This window comes from Eleutherodactylus coqui, chromosome 7 (assembly GCF_035609145.1).
Source record: "Eleutherodactylus coqui strain aEleCoq1 chromosome 7, aEleCoq1.hap1, whole genome shotgun sequence".
NCBI lineage: Eukaryota > Metazoa > Chordata > Amphibia > Anura > Eleutherodactylidae > Eleutherodactylus > Eleutherodactylus coqui.
Window position 1 is genome coordinate 8,405,859 of NC_089843.1, and position 25,546 is coordinate 8,431,404.

At 47.2% G+C, this 25,546-nt stretch overlaps 1 protein-coding gene across 6 annotated transcripts in view; it reads right to left on the reverse strand.

Annotated features, from left to right (window-relative positions):
- Positions 1-2,408: 2,408 nt before the first annotated feature.
- The window catches only part of DYSF (dysferlin), a 419,332-nt gene continuing 396,194 nt past the window's right edge, over positions 2,409-25,546 (reverse strand). For all 6 annotated transcript variants that reach the window (XM_066572850.1, XM_066572852.1, XM_066572851.1 and 3 more), the window contains 10 exons: positions 25,069-25,211; positions 23,058-23,197; positions 21,296-21,384; positions 17,174-17,269; positions 14,626-14,767; positions 13,551-13,650; positions 9,757-9,935; positions 8,794-8,903; positions 7,962-8,109; positions 2,409-2,821 (listed from right to left, as the gene is read on the reverse strand). In XM_066572850.1, coding sequence (XP_066428947.1) covers positions 2,783-2,821; positions 7,962-8,109; positions 8,794-8,903; positions 9,757-9,935; positions 13,551-13,650; positions 14,626-14,767; positions 17,174-17,269; positions 21,296-21,384; positions 23,058-23,197; positions 25,069-25,211 — 1,186 coding nt within the window. In that variant the 3' untranslated portion in view covers positions 2,409-2,782. The remainder of the gene's footprint in view (positions 2,822-7,961; positions 8,110-8,793; positions 8,904-9,756; positions 9,936-13,550; positions 13,651-14,625; positions 14,768-17,173; positions 17,270-21,295; positions 21,385-23,057; positions 23,198-25,068; positions 25,212-25,546) is intronic.

A 25,546-nucleotide genomic window follows, 5' to 3' on the forward strand; every position in this document is an offset into this window, starting at 1 on the left:
CTGATGAGGAGTTATACTGAATCATAGAATGGTAGAGTTGGAAGGGACCTCCAGGATCATCGGGTCCAACCCCTGCTCAGTGCAGGATCCCTAAATCATCCCGGACAGATGTCTGTCCGGCCTCTGAACACTTCCATTGAAGGAGAACTCCCTACCACCCGTGGTAACCTGTTCCACTCATTGATCCCCCTCACTGTCTAATATCTAATCTGTGTCTCCTCCCTTTCAGTTTCATCCCATTGCTTCCAGTCTTTCCTTGTGCAGATGAGAATAGGGCTGATCCCTCTGCACTGTGACAGCCCTTCAGATATTTGTAGACAGCTATTAAGTCTCCTCTCAGCCTTCTCTTCTGCTAAACATTCCCAGATCCTTTAATCGTTCCTCATAGGACATAATTTGCAGACCGCTCACCATCTTGGTAACTCTTCTCTGAACTTGCTCCAGAACTACACACAGTATTCCAGATGAGGTCTGACTGTTGTTTTCCTTGTATTTAAATAGAAAAATTTCCCACGCGCTCATGGGTTCCAGCAGAGATGAAGGACACAATGTCCATAAATAATTTTAAATAATTTATTAGTTCTTTTGCTACGCGTTTCTGCGGGCTTACCCGCTCTCTTCAGGCATAAGCCCGCAGAAACGCGTAGCAAAAGAACTAATAAATTATTTAAAATTATTTATGGACATTGTGTCCTTCATCTCTGCTGGAACCCATGAGCGCGGGGGAAATTTTTCTATTTAAATACAAGTTGTTGCATAAACAGCCGGTCACGGCTGTTAACCCCAAAGACGCTCTCCGGTGATCTGGATTCGGGACTCCGGGGACGCTACAAGCAAACTCGGATATAAGGTGCCGGTCAATCTCCTTAACAGGAGTTTTGGCCGTGCACCAGGTGAGTACAAAAAAAGTATCTCACACTTCTTTGAAATCGTTTTGTGCGAGTAAGGCGCTGATTCCTGTTTTGTTGTTTTCCTTGAGGTATTGTACGATGGTGTCTCTCAGAAACCCCTCAAATATATTTCCAATTATTGAAGTGAGACTTACCGGTCTGTATTTACCAGGCTCTCGTCTTGACCCCTTTTTGTATATTGGAACCACATTGGCAATGCGCCAATCCAGTGGAACAACCCCAGTCTCAAAATAATTCCTAAATATAAGAGCCATCTGTCTATCACATCATTTAGTTCCCTTAGAACTCTTGGGTGTACTCCATTTGGGCCTGGCGATTTGTCGATTTTAATCTTTTTTAGTCGCTCTACACTTCCTCCTGCATTAGGCAGGTAATATTTAGTGAGGGGTACATTTTATCCCCCTGCATCTCGTATGATATTTCTTTTTCTCTCATGAATATGCTTGAGGAAAAAAAACAATTTAATAGATTTGCCTTCCCCTCATCTTCTTCTATGGTTTCTCCTGCATTATTTGTTAGAGGGCCAGCGCTCTCAGTGCAAATCTTTTTACCGTTTTTATAATTGAAAAAAATAGTTTAGGGTTAGTTTTGCTCTCTGACTCTCTTTATGGCCCAAGTAGTAGTAGTGACCCTGTTGGTGGCCCAAGTAGTAATAGTGACTCCTATAGTGGTCCCAGTACTAATTGTGATCTCCATAGTGGTCCCAGTGGTAATAGTGCAACCGGTAATAGTCACAAATTAATAGTGTCCTCCATAGAGGCCCCAGTAGTTAATGGGATCCCCATAGTAGCTCCAGTATAAATAGTGCCCCCACAGTTGCCCTAGTAGTAATAATGTTCCCCATAGTGCCCCCAGAGGGGCCACAACATGCCCTGAGGCCCAGAAGAAGACAACATCATAGGACTTTGGATTTAATCACTTCTAATGACTCCAGGCATATCCCCAACTGCAAGACTAAGTAGGACAAACCAAAGGCTGTCTTTTTCTCAAGCTTACTTTAATTTAACTGAGCCAACACAATAAAACAGTCTTTTCGATGGGCTATGAAGGCTTTAGTGACAGTGGTGCTCAGCACAGGTTCACGTAGGTCTTTCTGATGCTACAATCTGCAGCTTTCTAATCCACTATTGGTCACCAAGCTAAAAACTCTGGCTGGACCATGACTTCACAGGCTGCCATTCAACCCAGTTGAATTCAAATGCAGCCATTTCAGCCAAAGTACCTCAAGCTAACATGTTGCTTATGTCTATCGCTGCACATTTCTCCTACTCTTACCCATCCTGGATAGGACTAGTGAAAAGGCCGTGATCAGGGAAGGTGGTGGAGTCTTCCGCAAAGGTTCAGTCAGAGATTCTATTTAGGTCAGGCCTTTCCCTTCCCTCTTTATCTCCCTCAGGCGGCTGCAACCTATCGGCCAGACTGGGGCTGGATGTATGTACCTCTGAGCATAGACATCCCTGTCCATGTAGTCGAAATCAAGACAGCCTGGTTCCATGCTTCAAACTCAGCTTTTTATTTAACAATCCGGGGAGTAGAAACAGACTCCGGGTTCTCCAGGGCGCAAAGGTTAAACTGCTGCAGTCATACAAGAACAGTAACAAAACAATGTCCCCTAGTTAGGATCCCTCCTTTTCAGGAGATGATGGAGTAAGTCCCCGTAGCTTTACCTCTGTCGTGGGTCTGCAGAAGTAGAGGAGTCGGAGTTGGAGGGCACAGACGCTCAGGCCACGTCAGCATGATATAAATACCGGTGGTCCGTATAGGAGGTGGGCGCATGTCTCTGATACATTCAGCAGGGCGATAGCGGTTCCCAGGACTATGGTTTTGGGTTGTGCACAGCGGTGGGCAGCACATCCGCGTCCTGCAGTAGTTTAAACGAGCGGCTTCACTAGTTTCATAGCAGCATAGTTCTGGAAAAGAAAAAGCAGCATAAGAAAAGGCTACACAAGTAGCGAGTACAGACCCTACAGCAGATGCAGGGGCGCCCCTTCCATGAGGTGACCTGAGACTGCTGCCTCAGGCAGCAGTCTGTAGAACCTCAGAGGGGCGGTGGCGGGTTGCCACACAGATTGTATTTATTTTTTTACCGGCTATAATAATTACTAGCTGTGTGCCGGCCGAGCAAGCCCGCAACCCGACAAGCAATGGGGTCACTCCGTCTGTAGGTCCCTTCCGACAGCCGCCACTGTTATAATCAGTCTGTGACCCCTGACCTCTCCCCCCAGTGTTTGTGCTCCTGCATGCAGATGCCGACCTTTATGCTGGGGGAGAGATCAGGGGTCACAGACTGGTTAAACCAATGCAGCGGCCAGAAGTGAGCTGTGGACAGAGCGACTTCAATGCTTGTCGGGTTGCTGCTGGAGGTCCACTATTCGGTACACTATCAATACTGGAGTCACCAAGGGGAACACTTACTACTGGGGCCATTAAAACAGTCACCATTAATACTGGGGACAAGTAAGAAATGAATAGGATATACAGTAGGAACAGCTACTGTATATGTCACTTCTGCGAGGATATAGAGAACCACCTGGCTGGGCAGAGAACAGAGGTGGCTCTTATTCTTCATATCTATGGTAGATGTAAAAGAAGGAATGAACATAAGGAAGAGGGATGTGTCCAACCTGATTCGGGTCCCTGTCCTGTAGCCACCATGGATATCTTAATTCATGCACTGAGTGTGCCCTTTAATGGAGCCCCCTTTCCTTTATTACAGCCCCCAATCCTCTCATGAATTCCCCCCATGACCCCGGGCCATAAAATCACGTGACAAGTTTTCCGTGGATCAGTTTCAGTGTGAATCCACATTAGATGGAAAAATCCAGCGATCGGAGCGACTTCCAACGAGGCCGGTCATCAGTGCTAGACTAGCCGAGGGCTCACCGCCAACCACGGGGGGCTTTCTTGTGTAACGGTGTGGAGAGTTTAGCAAGAATAGAGTGATCAAGGAAATACATCCAGCAAAAGAAAATCCTGTGCATGGAAAAATTGTCACCGAAAGGGGCCGGAGGATGTCAGGAACCATTCAACGAACACGTGCTACATAGTCAACCAAATGCAATATTCGTGCTCCAACTAACGTGTCCGAACGCACAACTCGCCGTTCCTCCGCACGGATGGTATAACAGCTGACGACCAGTTCCAGCGCCATTGTGTCTAAGAGAAACAAAAAGACTCCAGCGGGCAAAAGAGCGCAAAACTTGTATCACTGAGCAGTGGAAAAACATCTCCTGGTCAGATGGAGCCAGATTTCTGTTGCTGATGGGAGGTCAGAATTTGGTGCAAGCAGCATGAATCACTGACCCCTTCCTGTCAGCCGGTCAGAACATGTCAGCACCGCCATCTAATCTGCAGCGACTACAAGAAGCTTCCTGTCCGCAGGTGCAGCGCCTGAGGAGCAGGTCTTGGCCTAGGAAATGGCGGGGATTGGAGTAGGGCCTTGTCATGGTGGCACTACCGTCTCCAACCCAGAGGGTAACCAGAGAACGAGTCCCAGGGGCCGAGGGCAGCGTATTAAAGAGATTTGGTTGCTTTCTTGATTCAGCGAATGTCACGGACCGACGCCATCGTTCCTAACTCCGTCGTTAAACTGTAGATGTAATAAAGTCCATGCACACGGGGAGTAGTGAAAACATGCCATTGCCGGGAACGGTCGGCAACAGGAACTTTTCTTCAATACTTGCATCAGTTACAAGACTTAATGTGAAAATAACTGTAGAACCCACACCAGTGCCGGTAGAAAACTGTGATGAGGACAGGGAGGCAGACACAGGATGACACTGGGCCCAAAGTCTACGTTATCTGTGTAGCATCGCTCATGGGCAAGATACTCTCTACCGGTCACTCACACGACTTGAAGAACTGGAACTCTGCATGGCTGACTTCACATTCAAACACACGTTAGGGTAGGGGTCCTAGGGAAAAACTTGTAGGCCACATCTCCTCTTCTTCCATCTTCACCCTATGCAGGTTGAAGGTACCTGCATGCGAGCCACACTCCATACTGCTCCAACTGATCTTCCGGTAGTCTTGGAGCCATCCTCCAAACCAGCAGTCTGCTTCTGTCTACAACAACTCTGATTGGCACATGACAGGTGATTGCATCCATGTAGTGATGTACCAGTGAACGTCCTGCAGTCCTCCCCTCCCGGTACATCCTGCTCTTCTGTACCGGGACCCATGGCGTGGATCCTAGGTAACACCTGTAGTGTGCGCCCCCTATGGAGAGCTGCTGTGACTGTCCCGCTGGCTCTTACACTGGATCTGGGCGTTTGGGATATTAATGATTCGCTTCTATTGTCCGGTTTACAAGCACCATCTAGTGAGTGAGAAGGGAAACAGGAAAACCAGGAGGCAGAATGCAGAGGGGATTACAGGAGAAGGATGCGTATCCATGTGGGGAAGAAAAGCTTTATTCCTGTGCAGCAGGGGAGTGCGGGGTCCGCACCGTGCCCGATGGACTAATTACGGTATCGGCATGGTACCTAACATTCCTCATTACTGCACTGTATGTGTCGTCATTGACCCACTAACACCGACCGCAGCTGGGGGCCGATCTCTTAAGGCACAATAAGATAATGGTCGTTCTGCAGGAATACCGGCCCCTGCAGACAGGAAGCTTCTTGTAGTTGCTGCAGAGTAGATGGCGGTGCTGACATGTTCTAATCAGCTGACAGGAAGGGGTCAGCGATTCATGCTGCTTGCGCCAAAGTCTGACCTACCATCAGCAACAGAAATCTGGATCCATCTGACCAGGAGATGCTTTTCCGCTCCTCAGTGATACAAGTTTTGCGCTCTTTTGCCCGCTGGAGTCTTTCTGTCTCTCTTAGACACAATGGTGCTGGAACTGGTCGTCCGCTGTTATACCATCCGTGCGGGGGAACAGCGAGTTGTGCGTTCGGACACGTTAGTTGGAGCTCCAGCGTTGTATTCAGCTGACTGTGCAGCCTGTTGGTCAGAACGATTCCTGACATCCTCCTCCGACCCCTTTCAGTGATGAGTTGTTTCCGTCTATAGAATCCCCTTTCACTGGATGTTTTCCTTGTCATTCCATTCTCGGTATACTCTCCACACCGTTACACGAGAAAGCCCCACACGGCTGGCAGTGAGGCTCCGACTAGTCCAGCACCGATGACCGCGCCTTGTTGGAATTTGCTCAGACAGCTGGCTCTTCTCATCTAATGCAAATTTGAAATGGGGTGGAGGAAGTTCTCCACGCTCCCTCCACTCCACTGACAGCAACTTCAGGTGTGACAGCATTAAGCTCCACCTCCTCCCAATCTGAGATTTGGATGGCAGAGAGGAGCTGAAAGGTTCTGCAAGCACCAGAAGGAAAGCGCCCTTGATGTTGTGTGAAAGGCCCCTCCACTAGCCAGCGCCATAACCAGGGAGGGGAGAAAGTGGAAAGGCACAGGAAGCGCTTTAGAAGAAGCTCAACCCCCTCTCCTTATGTTGTTGCATTAAGATTGCCCCCCATACACTACAGAGCTAGGCCCAGAATCATCAGGAACATGCTCAGGCTCCTGCTATATAAGGGAAGGCGCTGCATCACAGCTCCTGTGCAGAGCAGCAGCCCAGGCAGGGCAGAGCAGCAGCAGCATCTCCTAAAGTGGCGGAGGCCTAATCCAGTGCAGGAGGCAGTTTTCCTATGCTGGCGAGCTGCCAGGAGAGACCAGCGAGATCTGATGACCTGTGGGCTGAAGTGGATGACCGCACCAAGGGGTCAGAGCAGCATCCATGTAAGTGTACCTATTCCCTGGGACTGCACAAAATCTGCTGCCAGGGTGGGGTATGGGTTGGGAGTGCACTTCCCAGGCAGATGGTTACATGCTAGCGTACAGAATTGAGTTGGCATCCAGATAGCCATCTTCTACATAAGGCCTTGCATTAAGTATATACTAGGACCATGAAATATGTGTAGGATGTCATGTAAAATGTGATTTTAATGGTTGTAATGGCGCAACAAGGCACCTGATTATGAGGAGCAGTATGGGATATTCAATGGTGGATGTGACAGGGGAGTAGAGCTGCGGGTTATTGTGCGAGACCTCTGAACAAACCATGTCTACAATGTTTGGGCGACCTTAGTGAAAAGGACGCAGCTCCTACGGGGCATGAGAGATTAGGCTACAGTCAGTGAGTCATGGATTGGGCATTATTAAGGGAGGCCCATGAGACAAGTACCATCCTGCGGTCAAAGAGGATACAGGAGAGGAGATGTACATACCGGCAAGTTATGTGGGATCATTGAGTTATTGCCGTCTTTAGAAACTACATAGGCTTAATGTTATGATGAGTTACGAGGCAGCATTTAGGTATCCGACCCTCCTATGTAACAACTTATTGGAAGCATTGGGATAGTTCAGTTAAGTTATTCTTGATAAAGATGTGTTGTGTCAACCTCTGTCTGTCACCACCGTGTAAACATGTAACCTGCCACCAGTCACGTACCGCCCACCCATTTACACCAAACCTGATCCTCAGAAAATTAGTCACGTAATTTTATGCTGCATTCCAGGGTCACGGATCTGATGTCCATATAGGAAAGCTCCAATCATGAGCAGGCCAGCAGCTCTAATAAAGGGCTGGGGGCTTTAGTAAAGGGCTGGGGCTCTAATAAAGGGCCGGTGACTCTAATAAGAGGCTGGGCGCTCTAATAAGGGGAACAAGGCTCTAATAAAGACCCAGGGGCACTAACAAAGGGCTGGAGGCTATAGTAAAGGGCCTAGGGTTCTAATGAAGGCCCGGGGGCGCTAATAAAAGGACATTCAGTATAAACACCTCCCAAAATGTCAGAGTAAAGCTACATTGAACAGAAACCTTCCAAAATATTAAAGGGGTATTGCAGTTTCAACAGATAAAACTTATTCTCTGTGTTCACCTTCGTGTTATGGCTCAACCAATCTACATTCAACCAACATGGAAAACTACTAGTGTGTATGAAACGTCCCCATACAACTACTACATAACACTGGTATGGTTGATGGCCGGTACCAGCTTCTTATTGCACCCCGCCAATGATGGTGTCTTAGAAGGAAAATGGCGCCTTACCGGGAACGAGTACAGGAAGACTCCAAGGAACATCAACAAAATGAAGGCAATAATGAAAATGATGATGACACATCTGTATCGTCTCCACAGGATGTACTTCATAGTCTTGTATGGAGATGTAAACCAAAAGAATGACGTCTCCGGGCGCCTGAAACCAGATGGTAGTTAATTCACCACATATTATTTACTGCCATTGAGACAATGCACCAACAGACATTAAAGGAGACTGTTAGAGATGAGCGAGCATACTCGCTAAGGACAATTGCTCAATGTAGGGGGAGCGGGGGGAGAGAGGGAGAGAGAGATCTGCCCTCCGTTCCTCCCCGCTGTTCCACACCGCTCCCCGCCTGCCGCCGGCAACCGAATCTTTGCTCCCGAGTGGGCAGGTACTCGCTAAGGGCAATGCTCGATCGAGCAATTGCCCTTAGCGAGTATGCTCGCTCATCTCTAGAGACTGTCCTTTGATACCCACTTTTCTAATGATTATCTTAGTGGTGGGTGTTTGGATGCTGAACCCACCCCCTGTGATTAATATTGGTACTTGCGCCATGCGGCATTATAAGCTGTAAGAGTGAGTGGACATTCATTTCATACCGGGCCACATCAAGTCATTTAGACTTTCAGTTTTTTCAGCTTTTTTCTCATTTGGCTGATGGTGGACCCAAGTGGGTATCCCTCTGTAAGCTTTCTTGAGAGGAAACCTTTTTAATTTGAGAATAGAGGAGGATTCTGGTGGTGAAAGATGATCTTTGACCTCCACAATGAAGGAGCCTCCGACCTCTTAGTATCTACATATTAATATCGTTGTGATATGAGAGCTGGTTTATCTTACTTGGGGTCTTCCAGCCTGGGGTTCATATTGGGTTCATCTCGGCCATGCCCTGCTGGCCGTTCTTCATTTTCTTGCTCGTTGATGATTTCTAGCGTCATTTCTATCTTCCCCTTAAAGGTAATGAACATAAATGAGGGCAGTATATTAGAAGATAATCATTAAACACACGTGATAACCAACACATGGTGGACATCTCATCCTGCTCTACAACATCTCCAAGACAGCACAACTTATGGTGTTTCTAGTACAAGATTGTTCACACTATATCAATGTGCCTGAGTCAATCTGTCCAGTTTCAGAGTTATGGTCTGGTCTTCATGGTAGTCATGGATCCTTTTCTATCTCCCGCAACCATCTAGATGCAGATAAAACTCTCTGTGACCATTTATGAAAGAAGCTCAAATAGTGGCCCTTCAGATAGGATGTCAGGTGGAGGCTACAAAAGCTAAAGTGTCTCACTCTTTGCTGGAAGAGAGCGGTCAGAAGTAAAATACATTCTTAAAATTCTATATATAGCATGGTAATATTATGACTGTAGACACTCAATAGTGGCTATCCTGTTCTAGGGTAGATGGATTGTAATAGCCAAAGCCCCACAGCGAGTTTAGGTTGTTGATATTATGACTACCAGAGTACTGCAGGTTCAACAAAACTACATTTAAAGGTATTGCCCACTTTGGATCGCCCCTTAGCTGATTATAGTAATCAAATGTCATCTCTGGGAGAATCTGGTAACAAGTGTTCAAGAAGTCAATGGATCATACATGCAATTAAGGGTGTTTAGGGTCTTCCAAAGCAAGATGCGCTTTTTATAGCCACTCTAGGTAAAAGCTGACCGAGGCACTCCTAACCGTCCACCCCACCGACTCAGAATTCCTTAGCAGGGATAATGAAAATTATATCTTTTTGGTTTTGTACTGGACGAACCCCTCCTACGTAATAGAGGTACTTGAGATTCCTTACAGCAAGAATCTTCTGGTCACCATCCATACCGGTACAGGGCCACCAGCCCTTCATCGTCTTTTGCTCAAACAGAGACACAACTTTGCCAGCAGCAATGGACTCCTCCAGCCTGTCCAGGGTACATTTTTCTGCTGTTTTTGCAGGTTTCAGCATCCGGTTCAGATCCAGCTGTACAGAGCCTGGATGGATAAATAAATAGACCCAGGCATTTCCAGTAAGTCACTTGTTAGGAAAGACGGAAATGGGATTGGGTGCAAAAACTGACTAGGTTTTACTTAAACCCAAGGATATACTCACCATAAGGGCCCAGCTCAGGCCCCATCACCGTTTGACATATTAGGTGTGAACCTGAAAACAATTAAAAAGGTGGACGACCCACAAGATAAGCCACTCTGGTTGTCTTCATCAACAATATGCCAGTCCTTCCTTGGGAAGTTGTGGTGGCATGGACCAGCACCAGGTGAGGAGCCCTATTATGAACTCAAGGGCCCCTCCAAACTACAGCAGGTCCGGAATGTCTTCAGACCCTTTCACTGTTTTTACATGTTGTTATGTTGTGGCCTTGTGTCCCCCATCATTCTGCACTCAATACCCCATAATGACAAAGTGATAACAGAATAGGAGAAATCTTTGTTTTTTAAAAGTCGAAAACCCCCATTTAGCAGTGACATAAGTATTCCCACCCTGTACTCAGTATTTAGGTGATGTCCCTTTGGCAGTGATTCCCGACTCCAGTCTTCTTGGGGATAATGCCACAAGGTTTGCACCCCTGGATTTGGGGATTTTCTGCCCTCTGTCAGGTTGGATGGGGCCGTCTGTGGACAGCCATTGTCAGGTGCCTCCAGAGATGTCCCACTGGGTTCCGGGCTCGGGCTCAGCCACTCAAGGACATTCACAGAGTTGCCCCTAAGCCCCCCTGTGCTGTCTTGGCTGGGGTCTTGGGATCATTGTCTTCTTGGAAGGTGAACCTTCTGTCCAGTCTGAGGTTTCTTGTACTCTGGATCAGGTTTTCATTATCTCTGTACTTTGTTCCATTCAGCTTTTCATCCACCCTGACTATTCTCCCCTCCCCCAGCATGATGCCCCACCACCAGGCTTCACTGTAGGGATGGTATTGGGCAGGTGATGAGTAGCACCCGGTTTCCATCCACCCTGACCAGTCTCCCTCTCCCCGAGCATGATGCTCCACCACCAGGCTTCACTGTAGGGATGGTATTGGGCAGGTGATGAGCGGCACCTGGTTTCCATCCACCCTGACCAGTCTCCCTGTCCCCACGAGCATGATGCTCCACCACCAGGCTTCACTGTAGGGATGGTATTGGGCAGGTTATGAGCGGCGCATAGTTTCCTTCAGACAGAAAGCTTAGAGCAAAAAACTTCCATCTTAGTGTCATCAAAGCAGAGAATCTTGTTTCTCGCAGTCTGAGGGACTTTTAGGGTCTTTTTGGTAACTCCAGATGGCTTTCACGTATCTTACTGAGGAGGCTTCTATCTGGCCTCTCTGCCATAAAACCCAGATTGGTGGAGTCTGCAAGGGTGGTTGACCTTCTGGAAGTTTCTCCCATCTGCACACAGGATCTTTGGAGCTCAGCCAGGGTGATCATTGGGTTCTTGGTCTCCTCTCTTACCAAGGCCCTTTTTCCCCTTAGTTTGGGGGTCGGCAGCTCTAGGAAGAGTTCTGGTTTTTCTTCCATGTAAGTACTATGGAGGCAGCTGAGCTCTTGGGAACTTACAGGGCAGCAGAAATGTTTTTGTAGCTTCTCCAAATCTGCACCTCCACACAATCCAGTCTCTGGGCTCTACATGGATTGGTTTTGGCTCCGATATGTATTGTGAGCGGTGAGACCTTATATAGACAGGAGGATCTTTTATGTCCAATCAACTGAAAGTACTACAGGTGACTCCAATCAAACTAGATGATCCCGAGAAATGAGAGGCCCCAGAGCTAAATGTCAAGTGTCATACAAAGGGTGTGAATACTTATGCCAATGCAAAATGTTAGTTTTTATTGTTAGAAAGCATACAAAGACTTCTCCCGTTCTGTTGTCCCTTTGTCATTATGGGGCATTGAGTGCAGAATGATGGGGGACACAAGGCCCCAACATAAAATGCAAAAGGGTCTGAAGCCTTTCCAGACCCACTGTATGTACCCCTGTTCTTCCCCCATTCACCACCCTTATTCTCCCATCTCCCCTATGGCAGAAAGCAGCTCCGGACATTCTGGCTCAGGAAACAATAAAAGGGAAGGAGGCAGCGAAAGCGGTGATGCCATTGTTTAGAGAAACCTCAATTACAATCACTTTAGCTTGGATTTAACATTTGATATTGTTCCTGCGCTGATTTCTTGGTCCAATCTCAAAGCAAGTTCACATAAGCTGCTCTACATAAACCAGATGTGTGCTGGATCCCGTCGACACGGCTTCCCATAAAAATGCCTGTCTTTTTCATGGTAGGCAACGGTCATAGCGTAAGAAAACTTGGCTGGGCCATTAAAGAAGCTTCTGTCAGTAAAAGCCACACGTTGTGTGCCTCCGGAGCCTCGCTCAATCACACAGCCCTCTCCTCTGCCCAGTGTTAAAGTAAACCGGGCTCCTGGCTGATGTCATACTGGAACGCCGTGTAATGGGCTTTGTAGACGCAGTACAATCACTTCCATTCTCTGCGAGACGGCAGATAAAAGGACATTAGATCAAAACGCCCGGCCCTCGTTTAGAAGGAGTTTCCTGGTGCATAAAACAAGATGGCCTCTGTATACGGATATGAAAACACGGCAATATAAGGTTTCCTTAGTTTAACCATTACTTGCCAAAACTTTTTCATTTAACCCATTTATTGCCACTGAAGTGAATGGAACCAAGCTGCAGTACCCTGTGCGGGCATAGTGCTGCCAGAATACACACGGCCGCTTTCAAATTGCTCTTCCATCCGGCATCGCAGAGGCGCAATCAATGTTCCAAGAGAATCCAAAGAAGGAAGACGTCAGGGTAGCGGACTCTACTGCATGTTGCAGGTATACATGTATCCTCACCCTACTGTGGCAGCAGCACACGCGTGTAACACAGGTGACATTTAACCGCAAAAGGCCTTTTATAACTGAAACCAGGCCTTCTAACCGTTCTAAATTCAGTGGGATAGCCATGGATTTTGAGGGCACAGAGGGGGCACTATTAAAGGGCTTTCCTTGGCCTCTAATTTTGATGACCCAAGCACTGTGGCGTCTTCTCATGCCAGTGAGGTCACATTCAAGAGGACCAGCAGAGTCACAAAGGAGGAACTATAACTAAGGACACAGAAGGGGCACTCTTACTAAGTGGAGCTACAAGAGGAGGCACTCTTACTATGTGGGACCACAAGCTGAGAACAGAGGGGCCACTATTAGTGTGTGGGGCAACAGAAGGGGCACTTTTACGAAGTGGGACTACAGAGGGGGCAATATAATGAATTGTGGCCACAGAGGGTGTGATATTACTAAGTGGGAACTTGGGTAGGTAAGGCATCCGGGAAGGTGGGAGACCAGATGGTAAGTATTAGAGGTATCACTACTGTGAGGGGTCACAGAGAGGCACCATTACTGTGAGGGGACACAAAGGAGACGGCTGAACTTTAAGGAACTGCCACAGGACTTGACACACTAATCATTATTGAACATTTGGGGGGCATCCTGCAATGTCGCCTTATTAAGCTGATTGCGGCTGTTAGGATGGAATATAATACATCAGTGATTTGCGGTACAGCCCGCCGACTTCTTCCTTCGCTTATATCGCTGCCTGTCAGACTGTGGCGCTGCTTCTTACCTAAATAGTCATCAAAGGAGAATTTGTCGTTGTCCCATATCTGTAGGATGAGGTTCGGGGAGATCTTATTCTCAGTCCTGTCAATGCTCCAGAAATGTTCCTGCAGGAGACAGACATGAATGACGTATCTGCACTGTACGCCTACACATAACGGTCCGTCCACATCATAGGCCTACATTCACCTCCTGGGAGAGCGATGTATGCTCCTCTACGGCTAGAAGCGGCATATGGCGGAGCCTTCTTCAGGAGCCTACAGATATGGCACCTCTACACCTGCTTTCTGTGGAGCTCTACTCTGTTTTCGCGGCGCGGCTATACTATTTGCAGAGCCTGGCAGTTAATAGATTTTGGTGCCGTCTCTATCTGTACTTCTGGCGGTCACGGCTGATCTTGTCTTGTTACCCGTCTGTTGATAGCCGCCGGGTTGTATTACTTAATGCCTATATGGACATTAACCCTTGCCGTCTCAGGACATAAATGTAATGTAAGTCCTGGCTGCGAGGCAGCTCCTGCGAATGGACATACATTTACGAACAGAAGCTGAGCTCGCGCCATCCACAGTGGGAGGCGGCTGTGACTGACAGCGGGGATCTGTGGGAGCGCCGATTCATGCTGTTAATGTCATACATGGCACAATTAATGGATTAAAAGGTTCACAGAGGGAAGGTGCTCCCATTGTGATTGTGCTCACTGGGGAATCACTACATCAGTGTGGGGTTACAACACAGCTTGTATAACAAGTGTATATTGATAAGTGACCAGTATATACAATCACTGCTTATCGAAGGCTCAGAACCTGCGGCAGCGACCCAATAATCATTTATAATCTGTGCCTTATGGATACACGGAGGGGAGAGGGTGCCCGTCATCAGATAATGTGGAGGCGATGTGGTGACCACCGCCCCATTACGAGGGATAGATCCGCATGGTCACATGATGCGCTATTGAGAATCCAAGTCAGCAGGAAGGCCCGGAGCCCCCGTAAATGTAACAACCCCCAAGATGATGTATTCTACATCACGGTGCGCTCAGACAGTCGGGCTTTGTGCTCCGCATGCTTCTGGGCTGCTCTTACCTTCTTAGACACTGAGCAGACCTGCTCCGCAGGAAGATAATCAAAAGGGAACACGAAGCGCCAGTTGAAGTTGCCTTCGCCACCCATAGACCTGTAGTGCACATCTGTTCTCTGTTTATTGTCTTCATGGCCGATCAGCCAGCTAGGAGAAGGAGAACAGGACAGCGGCTTCACCTCCAGAAGTATATTTGTAGAGCTGGCACAATATGGCATTACTTTCATGTGAGTCCTGGAAGGGCGGCACCTACATGTGTATATACCGCCATATAAACCACTTCAATATGTGCCGAGTTCAAAGGAGCGCCGTGACTCTGCAGAGCGGCATACGGCTCTCCATCGCACTTACCGGGGGCTCTTTTCTGGAAGTCTCTTGCTACAGTCATGGACACTGGAAGCCACAGATGTAGCTGAGCTGGGATCATTTGATACAACTCATGGAGACACCATCACACCATGGATCACTGGTGGACATTATCAACTCTATGGGGTATCGCAGTATGTAGAAAAGGAATATTATAGTCCAACACCCAGTTGGAAAAGTAACTACCCCCTTGCCCCCGCATACACATTGTGAATAGAGATGAGCGAACATGTCCGTTACGGACACATCCGCACCCGGACACCGGCTTTGCCGAACACTGCAGTGTTCGCGCGTAAAGGTCCGGGTGCCGCCGGGGGGCGGGGAGATGCGCGGCGGCGCGGGCGGCAGTAGCGGGGAACAGGGGGGAGCCCTCTCTCTCTCCCTCTCCCCCCCACTCCCCGCCGCACCCCCCCGCGCTGCCACGGCGGCCCCCGAACTTTTTCGCCCGAACACTGAAGTGTTCGCAAAGTTCGGTGTTCGGGCGAAAAAGGGGCGGGGCCGAACGTGTTCGCTCATCTCTAATTGTGAACTATTACTGGACTGTCTTTTAGGATAGATTATCAATCGTAGATCAGTGAGTTCTGCAGCCTTGGATCCCCAGCAATCAGCTGATTGCTGGAGCTGATGTGTACAGGAGGCAGACAGCTCCGTTCTCTCTGCAGTGTCCAGTATTGGTACTCCAGGCATTTTCTCATTAAAATGAAGAAGATCCTTGCCTGTAATATCAAGCCTGGCCACTGCAGATAGAACGGAGCTGTCTACTTCCTTTACATGAGAGCTCCATGCACAAGTGGACCGCCCAGCAAACAGCTAATAGGTGGAGATCCTGGGCAGTAGAAACCCTGTTGATCTACTATTGATAACCTATCCTGAGGATTGCGCAAAACCCTTTAACTCCCTTCTACATATTTTGACTTTTTCAGATTTCTTCAGAGATTTCCTCTGGAAGTGACATTGTCTCCAGGTAGATCCCTGTGGTGACTACTTGCAGGCTGGTGGCAAGCTAGAACAAACCATTTTATCTGGTCTCTTTCTTAGCAAAGGGGGCAATTACTTTTTCCACTTTGGTGATCTGGGTGTTGAAAAATGTTGTCCCGGACACGTGTGTACTGATAATTAACACATTGTGTGCCATGACTCCGGTGCCTTTTAACATTTCATATAAAGACCAGAAACCATTCTATAAAACACATACTGTATAACAATAATAGGGAGGGATCTAGAAAGGGGCAAATACTTTTTTATGTGAATGCATGTTTTATATAATGACCTGCAACCTAATCTACATAAGCCATAGCCTTGTGATAAATCAATATGGCATATCCATAGGCATCAGCCTCAAACACATGCAGGAGTATTTACAGGATGTGAATGGCCCCCCAGACTCCTCAGATCCAGAATTTATTTGCTCTCATGCAGGTAAATGGGTACACAGTGACAACGCTTGGAAATTAGGAAGGGCATGGTTTCTTCTTAGGGAGAGCACCAAGAAGGTGTGAGAAGACTTACAAGGCCATGCATGCAGCTCTGGGAAATATATGCAAATTGGAAGCTGGAGTATTGCCTCCACAGCGCGACCTATTGGAAGGCAGCATCCCTGCAAGTCAGTGTCACACCTGTTAAAAAGTCTTGTAACAATGACTTTTGCATATTTCCCAGAGGAGCATGCATGGTCTTACAAGTCTCCTCAAACCTGCTAGATGCCCTCCCTAAGGAGAAACTGTACCCGTCTCAACCCACATTTATAGACCCCTCAGTAGCCAACCCAGGAAGCTACGGTACACTGATGGGGGGCAATAACCAAAACAGTCTGTCGGTGCAAAGTGATATTTTGCCTCTGGGTAAGACTCTGGCTTTGGCTCATATTCCCAGTCATTGTCATAAGGCTTGTTAAAAGGTCTGACATTGACTTGCAGGAATACTGCCTTCCAATAGGGGTTGCTGTAGAGGCAATGTTCCTTCTTCCCATTAACTCAGCTGACAGTCCAAGGACCTTGTGTAGATTTAGAGAGGGTATTGGGACTGAGCTGCAGTCCAGACCACAACATACGGACCAGCTACTGTGCCTGGATGGGCACTGGTGCCCTCTTTCTGATGCCTGGTGGGTTGTCTAAGGACCAGTCAGCAAATACTGATACAATTACTTGGGCAGGACATGGGATTGTATTGCCCGGACAATCGCCGTACCTCCTCACGTAGATATCACTCATCTTCTCTCCAGTAACGCTGACATCATCCAGGATAACATCTTTAGTGTTCCAGATGATGCAACGCAGGTAGAACCTGTTGGTGGGAAGATGTAATGTAAGAGTCACGGCTTGTAAGGAGAATCTGCTGGAGTAACAAGGGTCCAGAAACACCAAAACCAACAGGCTAGACCCATGTGTAACCTGATGGCGGTCATATAGTGCTCGCTCTTGTATTGCTGGACTTGGGCAGATTCACCATGTGTGTCTATATTTGTGCTTGCTAAACCTGTGTCAGGGCAGTTTTAACCGGGTTGGATCAACCATTGTGGAAGAAACCTGAGTAGGTTTGAAAGCTCGTTAGACTGCGAGGAACAAGATTCTCTGCTCTGATGACACCAAAATGGAACTTATTTGACTTTAAGTGTTCTGTCAGGAAGAAACCAGACGCCACTCATTACCTCCCTAATGCCATCCCTACAGTGAAGCCTGGTGGTGGAGCATCATGCTGAGGGAGGGAAAGCTGGTCAGGGTAGATGGAAACCAGGCGCCGCTCATCACCAGCCCAATACCATCCCTACAGTGAAGCCTGGTGGTGGAGCATCATGCTCGGGGAGAGGGAGACTGGTCAGGGTGGATGTAAACCAGGCGCCGCTCATCACCAGCCCAATACCATCCCTACAGTGAAGCCTGGTGGTGGAGCATCATGCTGGGGGAGGGGAAGCCGGTCAGGGTGGATGTAAACCAGGCGCCTCTTATCACCTACCCAATACCATCCCTATAGTGACACCTGCTGGTGGAGCATCATGCTGGGGGAGGGGAAGCCGGTCAGAGTGGATGGAAACCAGGCACTGCTCGTCACCTACCCAATACCATCCCTATATTCAAGTCTGGTGGGTGGAGCATCATACTGGGGGAAGGGAAGCCAGTGAGGATTGATGGAAAGCTGAATGCAGCAAAGTACAGAGAAAATGACTACCTGATCCAGAGCACCAGAGACCTCTGACTGGGCAGAAGGGTCACCTTCCAACAAGGCAATGACCCTAAGACCCCAGCCAAAACAACACAGGAGTGGGGACAACTCTGTGGCCAGAGCCCTGAACCCAATGGGACATTGGGGGAGAGATGAAAATGGCTGTCCACAGACGGCCCTTCCAACCTAACAGAGGGTTCAATCCTTGTGGCATCATCCCCAAGAAGACCGGAGGCTGGAATCGCTCCCAAAGGGGCTTCAACTAATACTGAGTACAGGGTGGGCATACTTATGTCACTGCTGAATGGGAGGTTTTCATTTTAAAAAATCTACAAAGATTTCTCCGTTCTGTAGTCTCTTTGACATTGCAGCCTGAGGTGAACCACTGTTATTTATGGTACAAAAAGGGAAACTAAAATGTGCAATACATAAGGTGCAAACAATTAACGTTGCTCAGTGCATCTTGAAACTGCCAGCGATTTAAAAAGGTTAAAGAGTTTGTCCCACCAAAGTACGTTATCACCTAATCACAGGATAAGGGCTGATGTGCTGATCAGTATGGGTCCAACCGCGGGCACACCCATGGATCCCAAAAACGGCTGTCCAAGCCAACCCTGAATGAAATGGCAGTTGCACACGTATGTCGCCACTCCGTTTATTTCAATAGGACTGCTGGGGATGATCAAGTTCAAGTGCTTGGCTGTCTCTGGTGGTCCCATTGAAATAACGGGAGTGGCAGCATGCATGTGCAACCACCACTCCACTCACTCAGGGGCGCTTAGGATGACCAATCTTCGGATCGATGCGTGCCTCAGCAGTTGGGCCCACACTGATCAGTAAGTTAGCCTTTATCATGAAGATTGGAGATAACGTATCTTGGAGCGACAACAGCTTTAATGCTGAAAGGGAATTTTAAGAATGTTAGGAAGCGGAAAGTCCGTGAATAATAAATTGATAAAAACTTTGCACTAACACAAGAACTCCATCGAATATCTGGATCTATGACCATTACATAACTTCAGTCCCCTGTATGGCAGCAGACTGACCCCAGATCTCTGGACTCCCACGTAAATCAAAGGTTTTATCTCATCACATTGAAGTATCTAGATTTTACTACATGCCAATGTGCCATTCTGCTACTGCTGACCAGCCTCAGTGAATGACTGACTCTTATCGAGGAACACGTTTACACAGTAGCATGGTCCAATTTCATCATTTCTGACTATTACTGAGGAGCACATGCAGAAGCATTATTCAGAAGTAGGACACTTTAAGGGATAATAATATTGTGAGAGGGGTCACTTGGGGGTACTATTACTATGAGAGGGACACTGAGCAGTGCTATTACTGTGAGGGGCACTATTACTGTGAGGGGGGTCGCTAAGAGGAACTATTACTGTGAGTGAAGTCCGTTAGGGGCACTATTACTGTGAGGGTGGTCACTAAGAGGAACTATTACTGTGAGTGAAGTCCGTTAGGGGCACTATTACTGTGAGGGTGGTCGCTAAGAGGAACTATTACTGTGAGTGAAGTCCGTTAGGGGCACTATTACTTTGAAAGAGATCACAGAGAGGCACTATTACTATGAAAAAGGTCAATGAGGGACAATATTCCTTTAAAAAGGTCACTGAGAGGCACTATTACTGCAAGGGAATCACTAAGGGTCAGTATTACTGCGAGGTGGGTCATAGAGAGGCACTATTACTATCAAGGGAATCACTAAGGGTCAGTATTACTGCGAGATGGTCATTGAGAGGCACTATTACTGTGAGGGGGTCACTGAGAGGCACTATTACTGTGAGGGGGTCACTGAGAGACACTATTACTGTGAGGGGGGTCATAGAGAGGCACTATTACTGTGAGGGGGGTCATAGAGAGGCACTATTACTGTGAGAGGGTCACTGAGAGACACTATTACTGTGAGGCGGGTCATAGAGAGGCACTATTACTGTGAGGGGGGTCATAGAGAGGCACTATTACTGTGAGGGGGGTCATAGAGAGGCACTATTACTGTGAGGGGGTCACTGAGAGACACTATTACTGTGAGGGGGTCACTGAGAGACACTATTACTGCAAGGGAATCACTAAGGGTCAGTATTACTGCGAGGGGGTCATTGAGAGGCACTATTACTATCAAGGGAATCACTAAGGGTCAGTATTACTGCAAGGGGGTCATTGAGAGGCACTATTACTGTGAGGGGGTCACTGAGAGGCACTATTACTGTGAGGGGGTCACTGAGAGACACTATTACTGTGAGGGGGGTCATAGAGAGGCACTATTACTGTGAGAGGGTCACTGAGAGACACTATTACTGTGAGGCGGGTCATAGAGAGGCACTATTACTGCAAGGGAATCACTAAGGGTCAGTATTACTGCGAGGGGGTCATTGAGAGGCACTATTACTGTGAGGGGGTCACTGAGAGACACTATTACTGTGAGGGGGGTCATAGAGAGGCACTTTTACTGTGAGGGGGTCACTGAGAGACACTATTACTGTGAGGCGGGTCATAGAGAGGCAGTATTACTGCAAGGGAATCACTAAGGGTCAGTATTACTGCGAGGGGGTCATTGAGAGGCACTATTACTGTGAGGGGATCACTGAGAGACACTATTACTGTGACACGGGTCATAGAGAGGCACTATTACCATCAAGGGGTCACTGAGGAGCACTATTACTGCAAAGGGGTCATTGAGGGGCACTATTACTATGAGAGGGTCACTATTACTGTGAGGGAGTCAATGAGGGGCACTAGTACTGTGAGAGAGGCCATAGAGAGGCACTATTACTGTGAAGAGGGTCACAAAGGGGCACTATTGACGTGATAGGGCACTATTACTTTGAGGGAACCCAAGGGGAATGGCTTAGAAAAAAAGGTTTGGCCTATTAAAAATAAGTGATGCTGCACACTCAGCAGGACGGATGCCTATTTCATTGTTAAGAGGTTGGGAGGTATGACTTTATAATATAATTATAGATTTGTTTACACTCTATTGTTATGCATCCCAGTATTTCATTTGTCTTCACAACTGCAGTTTTGCGTTGAGTTTGTTCAATGGCACCCAGCAGTATATCCCTTCTGTATATGCGGTTGTATTGCATTTCATATGTTATCAACTTCTTACTAGAGACAACATGTTAGAATTCTCACCGTTTTGCTTTTCTGGGTGTTATATTAAATGGTGGTCCAGGAGGTCCAAATGACTTTGGGAATATGTCCACCCACATCTGTAATCTTCCCTAAAACACAAAGCAGATATTATATAAGAACAAGTGATCCTGAGTTACATCCTGTATTATACTCCAGAGCTGCACTCACTATTCTGCTGGTGGAGTCACTGTGTACATACATTACTTATCCTGTACTGATCCTGAGTTACATCCTGTATTATACTCCAGAGCTGGACTCACTATTCTGCTGGTGGAGTCACTGTGTACATACATTACTTATCCTGTACTGCTCCTGAGTTACATCCTGTATTATACTCCAGAGCTGCACTCACTATTCTGCTGGTGAAGTCACTGAGTACATTACTTATCCTGTACTGCTCCTGAGTTACATCCTGTATTATACTGCAGAGCTGCACTCACTATTCTGCTGGTGGAGTCACTGTGTACATACATTACTTATCCTGTACTGCTCCTGTGTTACATCCTGTATTATACTGCAGAGCTGCACTCACTATTCTGTTGGTGGAGTCACTGTATACATACATTACTTATCCTGTACTGACCCTGAGTTACATCCTGTATTATACTCCAGAGCTGCACTCACTATTCTGCTGGTGGAGTCACTGTGTACATACATTACTTATCCTGTACTGCTCCTGAGTTACATCCTGTATTATACTCCAGAGCTGCACTCACTATTCTGCTGGTGGAGTCACTGTGTACATACATTACTTATCCTGTACTGATCCTGAGTTACATCCTGTATTATACTCCAGAGCTGCACTCACTATTCTGCTGCTGGAGTCACTGTGTACATACATTACTTATCCTGTACTGCTCCTTAGTTACATCCTGTATTATACCCCAGAGCTGCACTCACTATTCTGTTGGTGGAGACACTTAGTCCCCGGCAGGATATATATTATGTCTGTTAGTGAAATGAATATGACTCCTCTTCCCTTGTATATCTTATAGTATGCTCCTTCCATTTTGTATGACAGTTTGTGTCAATGTTTTGCACTTTTCCTTTACAAGATTTTCTAAAATGTATTGAAGAATTAGAACATTCCGGGCCCTAGATTGAATGTCTCGGGTCATTGCGTCCTGTTCTACTGCTCTCTCTAAACAATTTATTGTTTATAATTAAAGTACTTTTGTGTTCGGAGAAGTTAATCATGTAGAATTTTACTGCTTCTGCGCAGCTTTTCCTTCAGCAATTTAGATGTTAAATTCCTTCTCTTGCATATTCATATAGTGTTTGTCTCATCGACCAATGGTAATAAATGAATTATAATAGATTTGAATTATTGTAATCAAAGCCTGTGCCTCTATAAAAGCTGCTTCCTGTCAATCAATAAACAGATTACTTTAATCATGCGAAGTGTTGTTGTGGTGAGAGGTAATCTCCTGAGCTCAGCTTACCTCTAAATAAGAATTTGGACCCCATAAGCATATCATATAGCTAATATGGATTTTTGCACTAACATGTCTATTTTTATGTTGGTTGAAATTGTCATGTAATAAGGAGGAATATTATAGTAAACTGAGGAGAGTGTAATAAATCTGTACGGACGCTTGTAAAGCATACAGGACTGGGAATGTCACAGATGTGCTGCCAATGCACCTGCCTCAACCTGCCCACCAGCACTCTCACCACCTTGTAGAAAGCAGCCATCTTTGATCTCAGTGACTGTTACACTGGAGTCCACTCTACCTGCAGCTGTGTGATGAAAGGTCCTTACCTGCTCTATATCGGGCTGCAGGGGGCTGTACAGGGATCGTGTCTCCACATGTTCACACACCAGGGCCTGTTTGCGCAGGACATGTAGGGCCAGACATTCCTCGGGGGGTCCCAGATGTGGATTCGAGAATTTACTGTCCTCTGTCAATCAGAAAGGATGTGTCAGGTGCTCCAGTACTGAATCTGCATACTTTGTGCTTACACTCATTACCACTTCCAAGAACTCTGTTTACTTTCAGTGAATAGGAGCTTTCTGCTGTAATCTAGTGCTGCGCACACCCTAGAGTGGGAGTCAGTCCTCCAACATAAGGCCGTCCCACCCACTAGCGGCGGCAGCCACAAGAGGGTGTTGGGGGAGGAAGCAACCTAGTAGTGATGCGCTCAATGATGTTTCCTCAATGTGTGGTCCGGCATTGTAGAGGAAGGAGAACCCAGCGGTAAGTAGGCGGCACAGCACAGGATCGGGCCACAGCTTCTCCCCGCCTTGCTGGATCCCACACACCTAATGTTTCTAGGACACTATGGGGGAGACGGTCTCATGCGCCAGTCCAAAGCAAAATTACTTTAGTGTGAGATGTGCCAAATTAAGAGGCGCGTACTGTTAACCCCTTAGTGACGTTGTCTAATTTAGCCCTAAGGACGTGACAATTTTGGGGGAATTTCCATCTCCACTTTTCAGATGCCACAGCTTTTTTATGTCCCGTTGACCCGGCCGGATGAGGCTTGTTTTTTGCGTTGACTAGTTGTGGTTTTTATTGTTAACACTTTTGTATAGACCCATCTATCCTGACATGTGGTTGTTTTTACGGCGTTAACCACGCAGCATAGATGACATTCGTATAATTATGACAATACCAAAAAATATATATATATATATAAGAATTTTTTTGCATCGCTGCATTTAAAGTCCCATAACTTTTTGATTTTTCCGGACGCGTTCTGTGCGGGCGGTTTACATTTATTTTACAGTATTTGTCATACAGGATAAATAGTGTATTCAGTTTATCAAACAGGTCATTACGGATGCGATGATACCAAACGTGGGTTTTTTAATAAAAAGAAACAAAAAACTTTAAACACAGAGGGGAGAATGCACAAAAAAGTTTTTCTTATTTTTTTTTTACGTGTTCTGACTTTTTGCTATTTTTTTACATTGTTTATGTCCCGCTGATCGCACTGACAACACATTAAAGTACTTTTATACTGCAGTGCATTATAAATTCTCGTAGGAATCACAAGCCATGGCAGATCCGGACCATCACTGTCAGGCGTCCGGTTGTCATGGTAACCCATCGGTTCTCTGTGATTACACGGAGAAGGGGCAATAACATCGCAGAGGGAGCGCTCTCACTCAGTGAACACTTTACATGCCGCAATCAACATTGATCGCGGCATGTGAGGGGTTAACAATGGGGATCGGTGTTGCATCAGAAGGCTGGCGGTCAGTCACAGCTGTGTCCTGCTGCGATCTCTGAGCCCACGCCAGCCATAGGATGCAAGTTTTCATCCAATTGCGAGAACCCCCTCCCAGCCAGGACATAGATTACCATCCTGGGTCTATTCACTGTAAATTAGAATCTACGCCAGCCATGAGCAGAGGTAGATTTGTACCATAATGTACACCGGGGTCTTACATAGCAAGTCTGTTAGTCTGTAGGAGGCCACACCCCTCCCACTAAACCCCACCCACTTTTATTGCCGCTTTTAACTAAGGCACCAGAGGAAGTTACATATGATTGGCTGCTAATTGGGCATTGTCCACATGTAACTTCCTGTGGGAGGTGGCCACTGCAGGACTGTGGAGGAGGTAACTGTGACTGGTGCTGTTATGTGGGTGCAGTGAACATGACAGGACCTTCATTGTCGTCTACTATGAAGAGAGGGAAGAGGTCCTGAGTTTGCTCTGTAATAAGCTGCAACGATAAACCTCTAGACATCTTTGAGGTGGATGTCGCTTTAATTAGAGTCAAGGCCACCGTTTGTGCCGTCAGGAGAAGCGCCGTGGAGCTCACCGAGGTCAGAGATGCTGAACTCATGATTCCGGAATGAAATCCTGTTGTTCTTGTAGACTGGAGGTTTGAGGCTGCGCTGCTGGGCGAACATATGAAGGAGCTGGGAAGGCCGGAGCTGGTCCCGCCATTGGTTCGGCCCAGAGCTGCAGAGGAAACAAAGGAAGGAAGCTTCTTAGTCCTAATACAAAACCTGCAGCAGGTTCATTATGTGCCATCTACTGGGGTCTTCTTATGTGACAGAGGGGCTCCACCCTCTATGTGCCATCTACTGGGGTCTTCTATTTGACACAGGGGTTCCACCCTCTATGTGCCATCTACTGGGGTCTTCTTATGTGACAGAGGGGCTCCACCCACTATGTGCCATCTACTAGGGTCTTCTATGTGACAGAGTGGCTATACCCACTATGTGCCATCTACTGGGATCTTCTTATGTGACAGAGGGGCTCCACCCACTATGTGCCATCTACTGGCGTCATCT